The sequence below is a fragment of the Myotis daubentonii genome, chromosome 20 (genome assembly GCF_963259705.1).
Source record: "Myotis daubentonii chromosome 20, mMyoDau2.1, whole genome shotgun sequence".
Lineage (NCBI taxonomy): Eukaryota > Metazoa > Chordata > Mammalia > Chiroptera > Vespertilionidae > Myotis > Myotis daubentonii.
The window spans coordinates 7,587,160-7,600,560 of NC_081859.1; the positions used below are offsets into that span (position 1 = coordinate 7,587,160).

The 13,401-nt window shown below is 37.1% G+C and overlaps 1 protein-coding gene across 5 annotated transcripts in view; it reads right to left on the minus strand.

Moving 5' to 3' along the window:
- MARK1 (microtubule affinity regulating kinase 1) overlaps nucleotides 1–13,401 on the minus strand; it is a 56,683-nt gene that overhangs the window by 15,846 nt on the left and 27,436 nt on the right. For 2 of the 5 annotated variants that reach the window (XM_059677725.1, XM_059677724.1), the window contains exons 4-10: nucleotides 12,908–12,956; nucleotides 11,523–11,588; nucleotides 7,805–7,875; nucleotides 3,406–3,462; nucleotides 1,891–2,127; nucleotides 1,685–1,804; nucleotides 884–983 (exon numbers count right to left, since the gene is read on the minus strand). In XM_059677725.1, coding sequence (XP_059533708.1) covers nucleotides 884–983; nucleotides 1,685–1,804; nucleotides 1,891–2,127; nucleotides 3,406–3,462; nucleotides 7,805–7,875; nucleotides 11,523–11,588; nucleotides 12,908–12,956 — 700 coding nt within the window. Of the gene's footprint in view, nucleotides 1–883; nucleotides 984–1,684; nucleotides 1,805–1,890; nucleotides 2,128–3,405; nucleotides 3,463–7,804; nucleotides 7,876–11,522; nucleotides 11,589–12,907; nucleotides 12,957–13,401 lie in introns of those variants that run through there. The other 3 variants (XM_059677726.1, XM_059677728.1, XM_059677727.1) reach the window with 3 other exon arrangements.

Below are 13,401 nucleotides of genomic sequence, written 5' to 3' on the forward strand. Positions count from 1 at the left end.
TAGATTATTAACACATGGAAACCGTATATTCGGATACTGTATGTTCACAATTTTTCATGCAGAGAATATCTATATCATGAGTTACAAATGATTGGGCCCATTCCCTTTCTCACTGCCTAGCACATTCCTGAGCTGAATTCCTTTGTCCATCCAGACTCACAATATCTGTCTGTGACACACAAAATCCCTTTTTCCTCTGTCTCTCAACACACCCTCAGCCTCCCATGGAGTGGTCTCTCCCATCTCTGAACACTCTCTGCTTTCTGATCTGAAGGCAGGTTGAGTCCTCCTTGGGAGGCTAGAATTCCACAGTTGTCCTGAGCAGAGTCCTAACACCCTAGAATGTTCCTCCCTTTGTCTTTAAGCCAGACAGGAGCACAGTTGAGATGACTCTGTTTTGAGTTCCCAAAGGCTGTGGGAAGGGAGAGAGAAACAAAGAAAACTGTTTGGCAGCAGCTTGGGGCTGGGCAGGGAGGGTGGACGCTGATGAGACACAGAAAACACAAAGCGAGGGGCCCTATTAGCTCAGGGCCTCTGTGTTTTTGGTTGAAATATATGCTATGTTTTGCTGATATCAGTCTGATCAATGCTGAATCAGTCATTCCTCCTGTTAGAAATTGCTGAAAGAGATTTATCTACATCATTTTCATTTGTGTATTACTGTTGCCAACACTTGAATTAGATTATAATATGCACGAGAACAAACTAAGGAACTTGAAATTTGCAATGATTAGTGTATATCTGGGGAAAGAAAAATGATAGAGCAGGTATTTTTCAAATAAAAATGGCTTTCTATTTATATTTTTAAATGCTATTTTAGTAGACTAAGGGACCCTTACTTACAGCCGAGGGTCAACACCTCTCACAGCATTTAAATACTTACCGATCCTTTTCGTGTCATTGAAATCTGGTTCAGGCTCAGTATACGGCTTTAGTTCTTCTTCTTCGTGACCAACATTCATCCACCGATCTTTCATTATTTGCTAGGAAATAATTTCTACATTATGTTTGGCCAACCAGAACATTCAACCACTTCAAAATGAGAGACAATAAGTCAAACAGGATTCCAAACTTAACGAAAGAAAGTTTACTTTAGCCACCACTGCCTATAGACATAAGTGACTGCTTGCTGGGGCATTCTAACAAATTAATTCGTGCAGATGAATGATGAGGAAGGAAGCAAATTAGCAATGGAAATACACACCTTACACTTAGGTGTACAGAGAAAAGAGATGACTTTGGAATGGCCAGATGGAAATAACTTTTCTTAAATGGGTTCCACTTTTGTAAAGCCCATCATGTGCTTCTGAGTTTATATTTTCCTTTTTTAAGAAGAGGTCATTAGTAGGAGGAAGAGGAATGAATGGCAGTACCATCACTGGTACTAGCCAGACATCAATAAGATGCTTAAGATTACCTGAGCTACAATTAAAAAGGTGTTAAAATACTTTTTGAGAATTACCAGAGAGGACAGAGAAAGGGCAAAAAGGAGTCTTGCTTTTGCTCAAATTTTGCATTGTTTTTAAAGGTAACACAGTTCCTCCTAGTTCAAGACTAGAAAGAGATGGAATCGCCCAGAAGTTTTTCAGTTTCTCTCTAATAAAAAACCTAGACCCATAAAAATTCAGATAACCAGGATATAAAAATAAAAACAAGTTAAACCTGGAGCACAAAAACGACTTACTTCCAAGCTGCCTCTTTTAATGGGATTCAGCACTAATAATTTCTTCAGAAGGTTTTCACAGTCGGTGGACATATAGAAGGGGATGCGGTATTTCCCGCGTAGGACTCGCTCCCGAAGTTCCTGAACAAACAAAAGAAAGCACTGAGGACGGGCGTGTGCCACGACCCTGGTGGGGGTAGCACGTGCACGTCAAAGTCAGCCGATACCTTCAGATTCTGGCCGTCAAACGGCAGGGAGCCGCTGACCAGCGTGTAGAGAATGACGCCCAGGCTCCACACGTCCACCTCGGGCCCGTCGTACTTCTTCCCCTGGAAGAGCTCGGGAGCGGCGTAGGGGGGGCTTCCGCAAAATGTGTCCAATTTGTTCCCGACTGTAAACTCGTTACTAAAACCAAAGTCAGCAATTTTAATATTCATGTCAGCATCAAGGAGAAGGTTTTCAGCCTAAGAGGAAAATAATAAAAAGGACAATGTAAAGAGCCTACATAACATCACACGGCCATTATCACTCTTCCAGATCCCAGACCTGTCTCTCCTGCCTCTGTTTTCCGAGGCAACAGCTAATGGAGAAGCCCAACAGGTAGGTGGATGCGTACCTGCTCGGAATTCCATCTACAGAGGCCTGCATTTTAGCACCATACAAGGAGAGCTCTCATTTTTATGCTTATCTGCAGCTGTTTCAAACCCTTTTTTTCCTTCAAGATAATATCCTAGAACTGTATTTTATTTTTTAAAAATTTTTGTATTGATTTTAGAGAGGAAGGGAGAGGCAGAGATAGAAACATCAATGTTTGACTACCTCCTGCCCACCCCTAACTGGGGATTGAGCCCACAATCCAGGCATGTGCCCTTGACCTGAATCAAACCCGGGATCCTTCAGTCCGCAGGCTGACACTCTATCCACTGAGCCAAACCAGCTAGGGCAAGGAACTGTATCTTAATATGACCTAGTCAAAAGAACATCAATCAAATAACACTGATCTGTTTTGGGCTTAAACCAACAAGTTTACCCAACAGCACTCTACTTCAATAGAGGACCACTGGTTAACACAAGGCTAATACCTACAGTAACTGCCAATCAGGGCTTCTGTGACTACTGAGCTCAATCCATTGCCCTCTGAGAGAATGCTTCCTCCAGAGTTCTGTTCTCTCAGTAAAACAGTACAATGCAATACCAACTCCATTAGAGCGTGTCTGTTTTAAGCTTCCTTTTGCTGTTTTACAACTAGATTCTCTTCTGGAGGTATATTATGGTAGAAAGTAGTGATTCTCCCCGCAACCCTAGCCTCCCAATGTTTGAGATACTGGTTTTCCAAAATCCTAAATCAGAATCACTCAAAGAAAAAGTTTTAAATGTGTCTTTGAGCTTTAATGTAAAGAATGAGAACTGATTCATATCAGACTAACCTGAATTTGTGCCCAGACCTTGCTGCTGACTGAATTGGACTTTAGACATTTTTAGTTTGGGACAAAGTTTACATTTATCTATAAAACAAGCTTATTCATGGTTAATCAAATCCTCTAGCCTTTAATGCTAGCTGACTACTCATATCTTTTATTTTCTCAGTGACAATATTGCCTCTCATAAAATTGCTGTGAAGATTAAATAAAAACTAATTTCTTTGTATAGTTCCGGGTACAATGAGGCAACCAAACATAGCTCTATTATTATAAACCATCCATTAATAATTAAAATTTTTATGTTATAAAATCAGGGCTTACCTTAAGATCACGGTGAACAATGCACTTTTGATGACAATACTGTACAGCGGATACAATCTGAAATGAATATTTGGATAAAAGATTAAAAAATTATTTTATGGTAAAAAAAATCACAATTTCCCCCAATTATCACCTCCAATTTACATTACTAGCTTGGATTTCAAAGTAACATCTAATAATCTCAATGTTCCTTTAGTTCAGAAAACTATACATATGAAAGTTAGAGTGGTGAAACTCACCCTTAAACGTAGAAAATACTGAAAAGTAGAATTCTCTTGCTAAAGTATTTTTGTCTGAGTTGTGAAGATTTTTATGGGTTGTTATATTTCTCTGTTTACATGATCAAATGTGTACAACTGATAGTTTGGGTCAAATGGTTTATTTATTTGAGTGTTGTAATAAGAGCTCTGGCAAACATGAAGCAGTATTCCAAGATAGTTGGTTCAAGTTCAAAAAGCAAAACTCTATTTTAGGAATTATATCAAATGTGTTCAACACATGTTTCTTCAGTGAGGACAACTGATTAAGAGCTTACCCCGGGGGGTATTTAGCAACATCCTTCGTGTTCATGTACAAAGAAATGTGAAAAATGTACCTTAAAAATAAACCCAATTATCAAAAGAAAAGACTAAAAAGTGAAATTTAATCTTAAACTTGTCACTAATTCAGGTGGGCTAAGTACTCTACACTGTGACTAGATTTTGTATGCAGTGAAGATTTTCAACCATTACATAGGGCTCTCTGGGGACAAGGTCTAAACAGGGAGGAACCCAACAGATTAAGAGCCAGAGAAACAAATGATAAATTGGTTATAGCAATTCTTTCATAGTTTTTACTACATTAAATACAGAATTGGAAAGATTCTGATAGCAATCACGTAAGCATGTTTTTACTGATTTTTTTTTTTTGAGAGAAAGAGGAACATCGATGTGATAGAGAAACATTGATTGGTTGCCTCCTGCACACAGGATCAAACCACAACCTGGGTATGTGCCCTGACCGGAAGTGAACCAGCAACCTTTTGATGCGTGGGATGACACTCACCCAACTAAGCCACCCTAGCCTGGACTAAGAGCTATTTTGTACATATAGTTATATCTGCTGTCTAGGAGGACAACCGTTGTAATACACAGCAGAACATTCAATTCTGTGGATTCAGGTAAATGTGAAAGTCTGAATGCTGAATATTGGTTAGGCACTTACAAATGAGATAGCAATGAGACTTCTGAAAGGCTAAAGGTGATGTGAAGTATGACCATGCTAACAGGAATATGGGTTAAAAAAAACCAACAACTTCTAAGTAATAGATGTGAAACTGATGGCTTAGTATTCTAAAGTTATCCTGATGTATATTAAAATGGTTCAAAGACAGAGAAGACATGAATTCAAAACAAAACCAACACACAATGAGCAATATGTAGTTCAATTAAATTTATTTTGAGCCAATAGTCAGTTTATTGAGTACCTACTATGTGCAAGAAAATGTGCTAGGGAAACACAAAAATTAACACTGCATGGATCCTGCCCTTACGTAGCTGGCAGACTGATTAGGAGTAGAAAACATGTATACAGGTAACCATAAAACAAGGCAGAATCATAGAAGCAGAAGTACAAAGAAGTGAGGAAATCCTAAAAAATAAAGAATCGTTAGGAATGCCTCCTGGAGTTGGTGATAACTGAGCGAGGCCATCCTTGAAGGGCAGCAATATTTTAGAACGTGGAGATTTGGTGATGAGGGGAGCCTGGTAAAGGGCTGAAATGCACGCTCTTTGAGAAGTTGGGGAGAAATGGTCCTACTGCACCTTGGTAGGCTGGCAAGTCTCTGAGTTCCAAACTAAGCAGGTCCTACGTAACCACCGTATGTTTTCTGAGCAGAAAGATGACGACGGAGAATGATCACGTTGAAGCATGAGTCCCTCAAATAGAGCAGAACCTGACAATGAGTGTTTGTAGCATGTTCTCTTAAGCAATCTGTTTCAAAATTCTAATCTCCAATGTTCACTGATATATGCTGATTAGCCAAGAGATCTGCACATTCATATGTAGATATTAGTAAATCTTACTGAACGTAAAACATGGGCTGTAGTATGTTCATGCTGTAAGGCTATACCTGTATCATGGATGACAGAAATGTGCTGATAATGATATTATCTTTTTCGAGTCCCTATGTCTTGACACAGGGAAGGAGGCACGCTACAGATAATGACTTGGTTACCATACATGCACATCACACTAGACAGAACAATCTCCAGGTTCTACAGGCACTTCTGAAATAAAAATCCCCTGGGCCTTAACACCTTTGGAATGGAAAGATAATTAAAGAGAATGTTCCATGTGAAGCATTCATTCTCCCCAAACTCTTTGACCTCTGACCTCTAGCAGTCAAACATGGTGGTTTGGAGTATTCACCACACTCATCTAGCCAGGTACAATTTCTGATGTGAAAGAAATTCTGGCTTCAGACTCACTGCACGAACCCCACCCACAAGTCCAGGTTGTACTGCATTGTTCTAAGGCCAGACCCTCCCATCTCAAAACATCCATAAATGGGATGCAGGGATTTCTTTACGGTTCTTCTGCTATAGATCATGCAAACATGAATTATTTTTTTAATATATTTTATTGATTTTTTTACAGAGAGGAAGGGAGAGGGGTAGAGAGTTAGAAACATTGATGAGAGAGAAACATCGATCAGCTGCCTCCTGCACACCTCCCACTGGGGATGTGCCCGCAACCAAGGTACATGCCCTTGACCGGAATCGAACCTGGGACCCTTCAGTCTTTCAGGCCAATGCTCTATCCACTGAGCCAAACCGGCCAGGGCCAAACATGAATTATTGTCAGCCCTGCACTGCTCCTAAGACCAGGCACGGAAGTGTTTTGCTGTGAGATGCAACTGCTAGGGTCACTTTGCAATTAGTTATTAAGTGGGTCAGGAATTTCTAAGCTTTAGTCGCCTTCGTATTGGAAGAGCTGAGTCAATGCTATAATTTTCTTGCAGGCCATCAAATCCTAAGGAATGCAGAGGCATTGTCTGACCAATGTTTGCTCAAGTGGCCTTGTGCAGGGTCTTTGCTATATCCAACTGTAGAATCAAGGGCATATACAGGATTGGCAAAATTAGGTTTACAGTTGTGAGCATGTGAAACACAAGAGTTTATTCTTGTATTATTCTTGATTAATTATTGTATTACTTATTTGTATTACACCTGGAAACCTACTTTTGCCCACCCCTGTATAAACGGTTGGAGAAGTCCTAAAGAAAAGGGGCAGAAAAAAACTTGTTTAGCTTATATATATATGTTTTTATTGATTTTAGAGAGAGAGGAAAGAAGAGGGAGAGAGAGAAACATCGATGGATCAGTTGCCTCCTACACACCCTCTTCTGGGAATTGAGCCCACAATCCAATTTCAGTGAACATCAGATATTAGAATTTTGAAGCAGATTGCTTAAGAAAACATGCTACAGATATTCATTGTCAGGTTCTGCTGTATTTGGGAGACTCACGCTTCAAAGTGATCATTCTCCATCATCATCCTTCTGCCCAGAAAACATGTAATGGTTACACACGCATGTGTCCTGACCAGAAGTTGAACAGACCCCTGTTAATTTTTTGGTTCAGCATGATCCACATTCATCACTGAGTGAGGTGGTTTTGTGAAACCTCTGTTGTTACATGACTATTTGGAACACAACGTGCAAAATGCTTTCTGCATTTTAAACTGTTTTAAAAACAATTTACAATTTATTAATGTGTCATGTCTATAGTAATTTATAGAGTATACTACTTTAATCCCTTTATTCTTAAAAATTAAATCTTAGATCAACTTAAATTACTTTTTCTTATTTTTGTCATTTCTGTAACAAGTCATATTCAGAAAACGCAACTATCTTACCACATTCTTCGGCCATATTTGCAAGGTTCCTTGCCTACCTGACTAAATAAAATTGACTGTATCTTTAAATCTATAAAATATGAGTTCTAATACCAAGACATCTTTAATTATAAAAGAAAATAATACTAATACCTCTTCAAACAGTACACATATATACTGTATACATAGAGCTAATAATACTTGACAATAATTATTGGATAAAGGACTAAGTATTTCTTTTCTATCTCAGTCTAGTCTCTATTTCCAAGACTACAAAGAGTTAACATGTCTCACTTATTAGCATTTCACTATTTATGATCATCTATAAGTAACCATTTGCAACTCTGAAATTTAAATTCAGGAAGAACAGAATTCTTTTTCAGTTTTCCATTCATAAAAAGTGTTAGAAAGCAAGACTTTTTCTTGTTAAAAAACCACATACCCTGAAGTCCAGTTTATGACACTGTCCATTGTACATCACTAAAAAGAGCAGCAAGACAAAGTTGAAAACTACTTTGCGTACCTGCCTAAATTTTGCACGGGCCTCTTTTTCTTTCATTCTTCCATGGGCAACTAAGTAATCAAATACTTCACCTGAATCAGAAAGGTAAAGCAGGCAGTAAAATATACATAAGATTTTCAATGAACAACATATGCAATGTCAAGTTTGTGGCTTGTGTCTAAAGAAGCTTCTGGCCCCCAATTTTCTGAAAGTTCTCCGTAAATCACAAACTCTTCCATGAATAGAAAAAAAAAGGGGGGATTACATATAGAATCGAGTATCTGTAGCAGCTGATGATTTAGCAAAACTCTTTTAAAGAACAAGTCATAAAAACATAACCAAGAAAAACTTGCTTTCTGCTTGTCAAGTCTTATGTAGAAGAGTACAGTCAACTCTTTATTATCTGCTCTAATAAAGGGAACAGGCAGCACGGGCAACCAAATCATATTTGGCTTTGTATTTGGGGCCTACATTTCAAATAAAATAACAAGTCTTATATGTTGGATCTCTCTCTTTAAATTCATGAAGCCTTGGTCAAAGTCCATCTCACTATCGCCACACACACTGGTTTCTTTCTTTTCCTTCCTATATTCTGGTTATGCCATACTCATTCCACCTATTTTGTACCTACTTATTATACAGAATTAAATCTTCCTTTTGTGCATCTCCTATTACCCTAAATGAACTTCAGACTCCTTGAGCACCATCGTCATAGCCATACTCTCTTGGTATCCCCAGCTTCATGACAGAACACAAAGTGGATAGACAATACACACCTGTTGAAATAATTTAAAGACAACTAGAAACTGTAGAGATTTTCTATTAGCTCTATCACTTTATGTGTTTGTGACTTTATTTTTGTCTACTCAATAACAGTAAAAGAAAAACCTCAATATTGTTACAATATTTAAAATAAAATATCTCCGTATAAAGAAGAAATTATTTTTGTGTCCTTTTAATTATAATTTATACCATATAGATATATATGCATATTAAAAACTCACACAATGGCTTAAAGAGTTCTTGTAAAGTACAGCAAAGTGGTTAAAACTCAGACTTTAGAATTAGACCAATTTTGGTATGAATCCTGGTTTAGCCCCAAAGTAGCAATTGGGTGACTTCCTTAAGACCCAGTTTCTATCTATTGCCTATCTCACATGGCTTTTGTGAGGATTAAATGAAATAATGCATGTGCTTAGCACAGTGACTGGCATACAGTAAGCACTCAATAAATTATCGGTTTGTATCTAGGTAAACAGATATATTACATATACATGTATATGCAATATCAATCATATGATGTAAGTGAAATATTAAAAATCAAGTATGTAATGGTGTACGTCAGATGAAACTAAGTCACCTACAATGTCAGGCAGCATATTACTTAAATGATTAAATGGGATGATGAAAACAGAGAAATGAATGGATGCTCTAGTTGGCCCATCATAGGTAATTCTAGATACATGAGTTGAGGCTGGGAAAGATACACACACGAGTTCAAAACTTGGGACTACTCTTAGTTCTGCCTGGAACACTCAGGCCCCAAATGTTGGCATGGCTCAGTCCTTCGCTTATTATATTGTTTGTTTATGGTTTGCTTCCCCAACTAGAATGTAATCCTGAGGGCAGGGACTTAGTCCGCACCCATGTGTCCGCCGCACCCAGAATATTACCTAATATGTAGTCAACATTTAATCAATATAGTTTGTGTGAGGGAAAGGAGGAATAAACACACCATCCCAGAGCAGTCCTGACACCTACTTTTAATAGGCTCTTTTGGACCAAATCGTAAAGGAGTTCCCTGCCTTCCCATCACTGGAAATTTTTTTCCCATCAGGGAACCAAAATCAACTGATCTACTCGTGGCCAAGAGGCAGCTGTCTGACCCCACTCCTCTTGTCCATGTTAGATTTCTCTGTGCATGTCAGACTCAATCCTAAAATATCTGGACATTTCAGCGGAAAATATGAAGAGTTGTATTTTCCAGAGGAGCTTTGCCATTTATAGATCAGAAGGGCAAGAAAAGGATTCTAGATTACTGCCAGAACCATGATGGTTTTGTTACAAGATTGCTGACTGGCAAGACCGAAGAAAATCGAGCCCTAGGAATGAGACCTGAATGAGGGACCACCTGGTTGGGGCTGACCTCCAGTACATCGTCTCTCCACCACAACACCCCTCCAACTGTGCTCTCCATCACCCCAGCCATCGGTCCCCTACATTAGCACCAATAGAGAGTTGACTGTACTTACCATTCATTGTTAACACAGTATATATATTAATGCCACTTGTGTTTAAAACAGAATGGTGTTCACAGATTGTTAGCAGTCTATAATTTCTCCTATCAAAGCATGTTTAGCCCCTATTTTTGGACTTTAGATGACTAAAAAGAAAAAAAAAAGGTCTAACAACTAAAAATAATGCTCAGGGTTCCCACGCTGACAAAATGTTATATAAATCTAACTGAAGGATGGAAAAAATGGAGTAATAGTTCATTATGTGATTTTTATAGGTTTGTTAATTTTATTGTAGACCTTCACTTTATGCAAATTTGCATGGCAGAATAACTGTTTAAAATCCAAAAATAATAAAACATTAATAACATTGGTTTTCCAGGTAAAGTAAAAAAATCTACACTGAAATATCTTCAGGATGGAAAAAAAGCTTTGTAAACAACCAAATCTATTAAAACTTTCAATCTCCATAAAAAAACTGAAAATGCAATTAAAACATATTTAATATTTGTAGTAAAAAATTTTTGAAATCTAAGAGACAGTATAAAAATACATAATTTAGATGTTTTATAAACTAGAATTAACCCTCTTTATTCTAGCTACATAAAATCTGAATCACCAGGGAAATCTATGTACTTTATCAGCTAAAAGGACTCAACACTGGTTTTCTATTGATTAGCAAAAGAGTTAATTAGCTAAAGTGCTTTAAATACTTAGATCTGCCCTCCCTCTTCTTCAATTTTCTGAGCTCTTAAGACCTTCAAGTATTCCTTTTCTACTTATTGAATGATTTACTCCACACACTTCAAACCTGTTTCTGAGAACGTTGTGTCCTACGCCTAACGGAACTGAGGTTTTCAGCCAGCCTATCTCTCACTTGAGGGAAAGGCAGACGAAAATGGTTTTCTATATATATCCGTGTTTAAAAATCATTCCTATACCTTCTGGTATACCTCTGTAGTCAAAATACACTTTACATTCTACTACAAATGCATCTTACTATTTCCCTGTCAATTCAACCTTTCAGCTTTTAGAATATATAGATCAATACTTGTTTAAATTCAAACATTTTATGGATTATTTTGAAAATGAACATATACTGAGAGTCTTTCATATGTGAACAATCAGAGAAATAAACATTTGGCCTAGAATATTCTTTTGCCATAATCTTTATTAAACACATTCTGAATTTGAGATTTCCAGCTTCTAGTCATCATAATAATATGACATATAATACTACTACTTAGATAAGAGAATCAAATCATTCATAGATAACAATGCAAATTTAGTTTTAAAAATGTCCCTAAGTAATTTTAAAATGAGCCCCAAATCCAACTTTTAAATGTAGGGTCAACAGGTCAGCAAACACTGAATTTTTCTTAAGGTATCACGTAAATGCATTTTAATAAAACTGTAAGTTCATTAACAGCAATAAAGACATAATCTTGAGGTGTGGACAATCCTAGGTCTCACCAAAGAGAACTTTTCAAGCCCTACATCCTTACCCCCACTTGCGTATTCCATGACTAGATAGAGGGTCTTCTCTGTTTCAATAACTTCAAACAATTTTACTGAAAAAGAAATTAGAAATATACCTCTGTAATTGTTAGCATGTATTGGTTATATTTTTAAAAAAAAAACATGTTTTAACTGATTTCAGAGAGAGGAAGGGAGGAAAGATAGAAACATCGATGGGATAGAAACATCAATCAGCTGCCTCTTGCACGCCCCTACTGGGGATTGAGCCCGCAACCTGGGCATGTGACCTGACTGAGAATCAAACCAGCTACCTCCTGATTCATGGGTCTATGCTCAACCACTGAGTCACAATGGCGTGGCTGGGTATGTTTTAATGAAATGAAAGGTAACACTAAGCCAGTGGAAAATTTTGAATATTTATTAAAGAATATTAATTACAATTTTAAATTTTAAAATTCTCTTAAGGATTATTACTCTTGTGGAAGAACACTACTTACCATAAAGTGATTGGGAACTGGCTGCTAGGTCAAAAGAAAGTTAAGTTTCTGGCATTAAAGAATCATTGCCTTTTCTAATCAGAATAAGGTAATGAAAGGAAAAAATCTTAAAATCATAATAAAATTTTTTTTACAATAATAAATTTTAAATAAAGCTTTAAAAGATACTGTTATAATGGGCCTATCATAAAACATTAAATAATCTTTAGTACAGAAGCAAGAAAAATTCTATAAATATGTGATACTATAAAAGTTTGTGGTTAAAAAACTAAATTATCAGATTTATGTAGTTGAAATTATACACCACAAATAATCATATGAATATTTCTTGTAAACATAAGATTTTTAAATGTGCAAGAAACAAGTGTTTTAAAAACAGATTAAAAAAACTGCTTTCTACTTCTTAAAATCTAGTAACTTTATGTAATACATGCAATCAATACACTTATTTGTAAATATAGGGGAAACCCAGAATTTATAGAAATAAATCCACTAAAATTGAAACCAGCTCTAGTTTTTAATTTAAATTAATTATTTTGCCTATAAACTATGAGAAAGCTATAATGAGTATTATCAAATTATTTGGAATTTATTTTTATAAATATCTAAATGGCATGCAATCTCTCTTGAGGAAGACTGAGTACAGAGATACAAAAAAAACATGTACTGTTTATGGATCAACCCCAAGTCATATCCCTCATTTTAGGGGGAAGCAGAAGACAGCAAGGTAGTAACAAGCAGTAGCCTTCAGCTAACGTCTTTATAATCGATTTTTACCCAAAGTATCACTTTCTCAGGTCACCCTCAGGTTTCTAGTTATCTTCTATTTATATAAAACATCCTTAAAATTGCATCTTTGCAAATAACACTCAAATGAAAGAAAACACTTCATTATTCATGTATAAATTTCATACCTATGTTAGGGTGATTCAGTATCTTCATTATTCGTACTTCTCGAAACAACTGTCAGAGAAACAGGTAGACACGCTCCTGTTAGAAAAGAACACTCAAGCGGAGAATCAAACAAACGCATCTGCTTACAACGCACCACAGGATCCTGGTAATGAACTCAGAAGCCATTTGTTTCTCATCCCATCTCTAACTCTGCTGAGACTTGGTTTCCAGGACAACTTTTATTTATTTTTTAATCCTTACCCAAGAATATTTTTTCCATTGACTTTGAGAGAGTGGGAGGGTGGGGGGTGAGACAGACAGAAAGAGAAACATCCATGTGAGAGAGACACATTAATTGGCTGCCTCCCGCACGTGCTCCGACCGGGACTGGGGATTGAACCTGCAACCCGGGTACATGCCCTTGAGCAGGAATCGAACCCGTGACCCTTCAGTGCATGGGCCAATGCTCTATCCATGGAGCAACAGCAGTCAGGGCACAGACCCAAATTTTTAA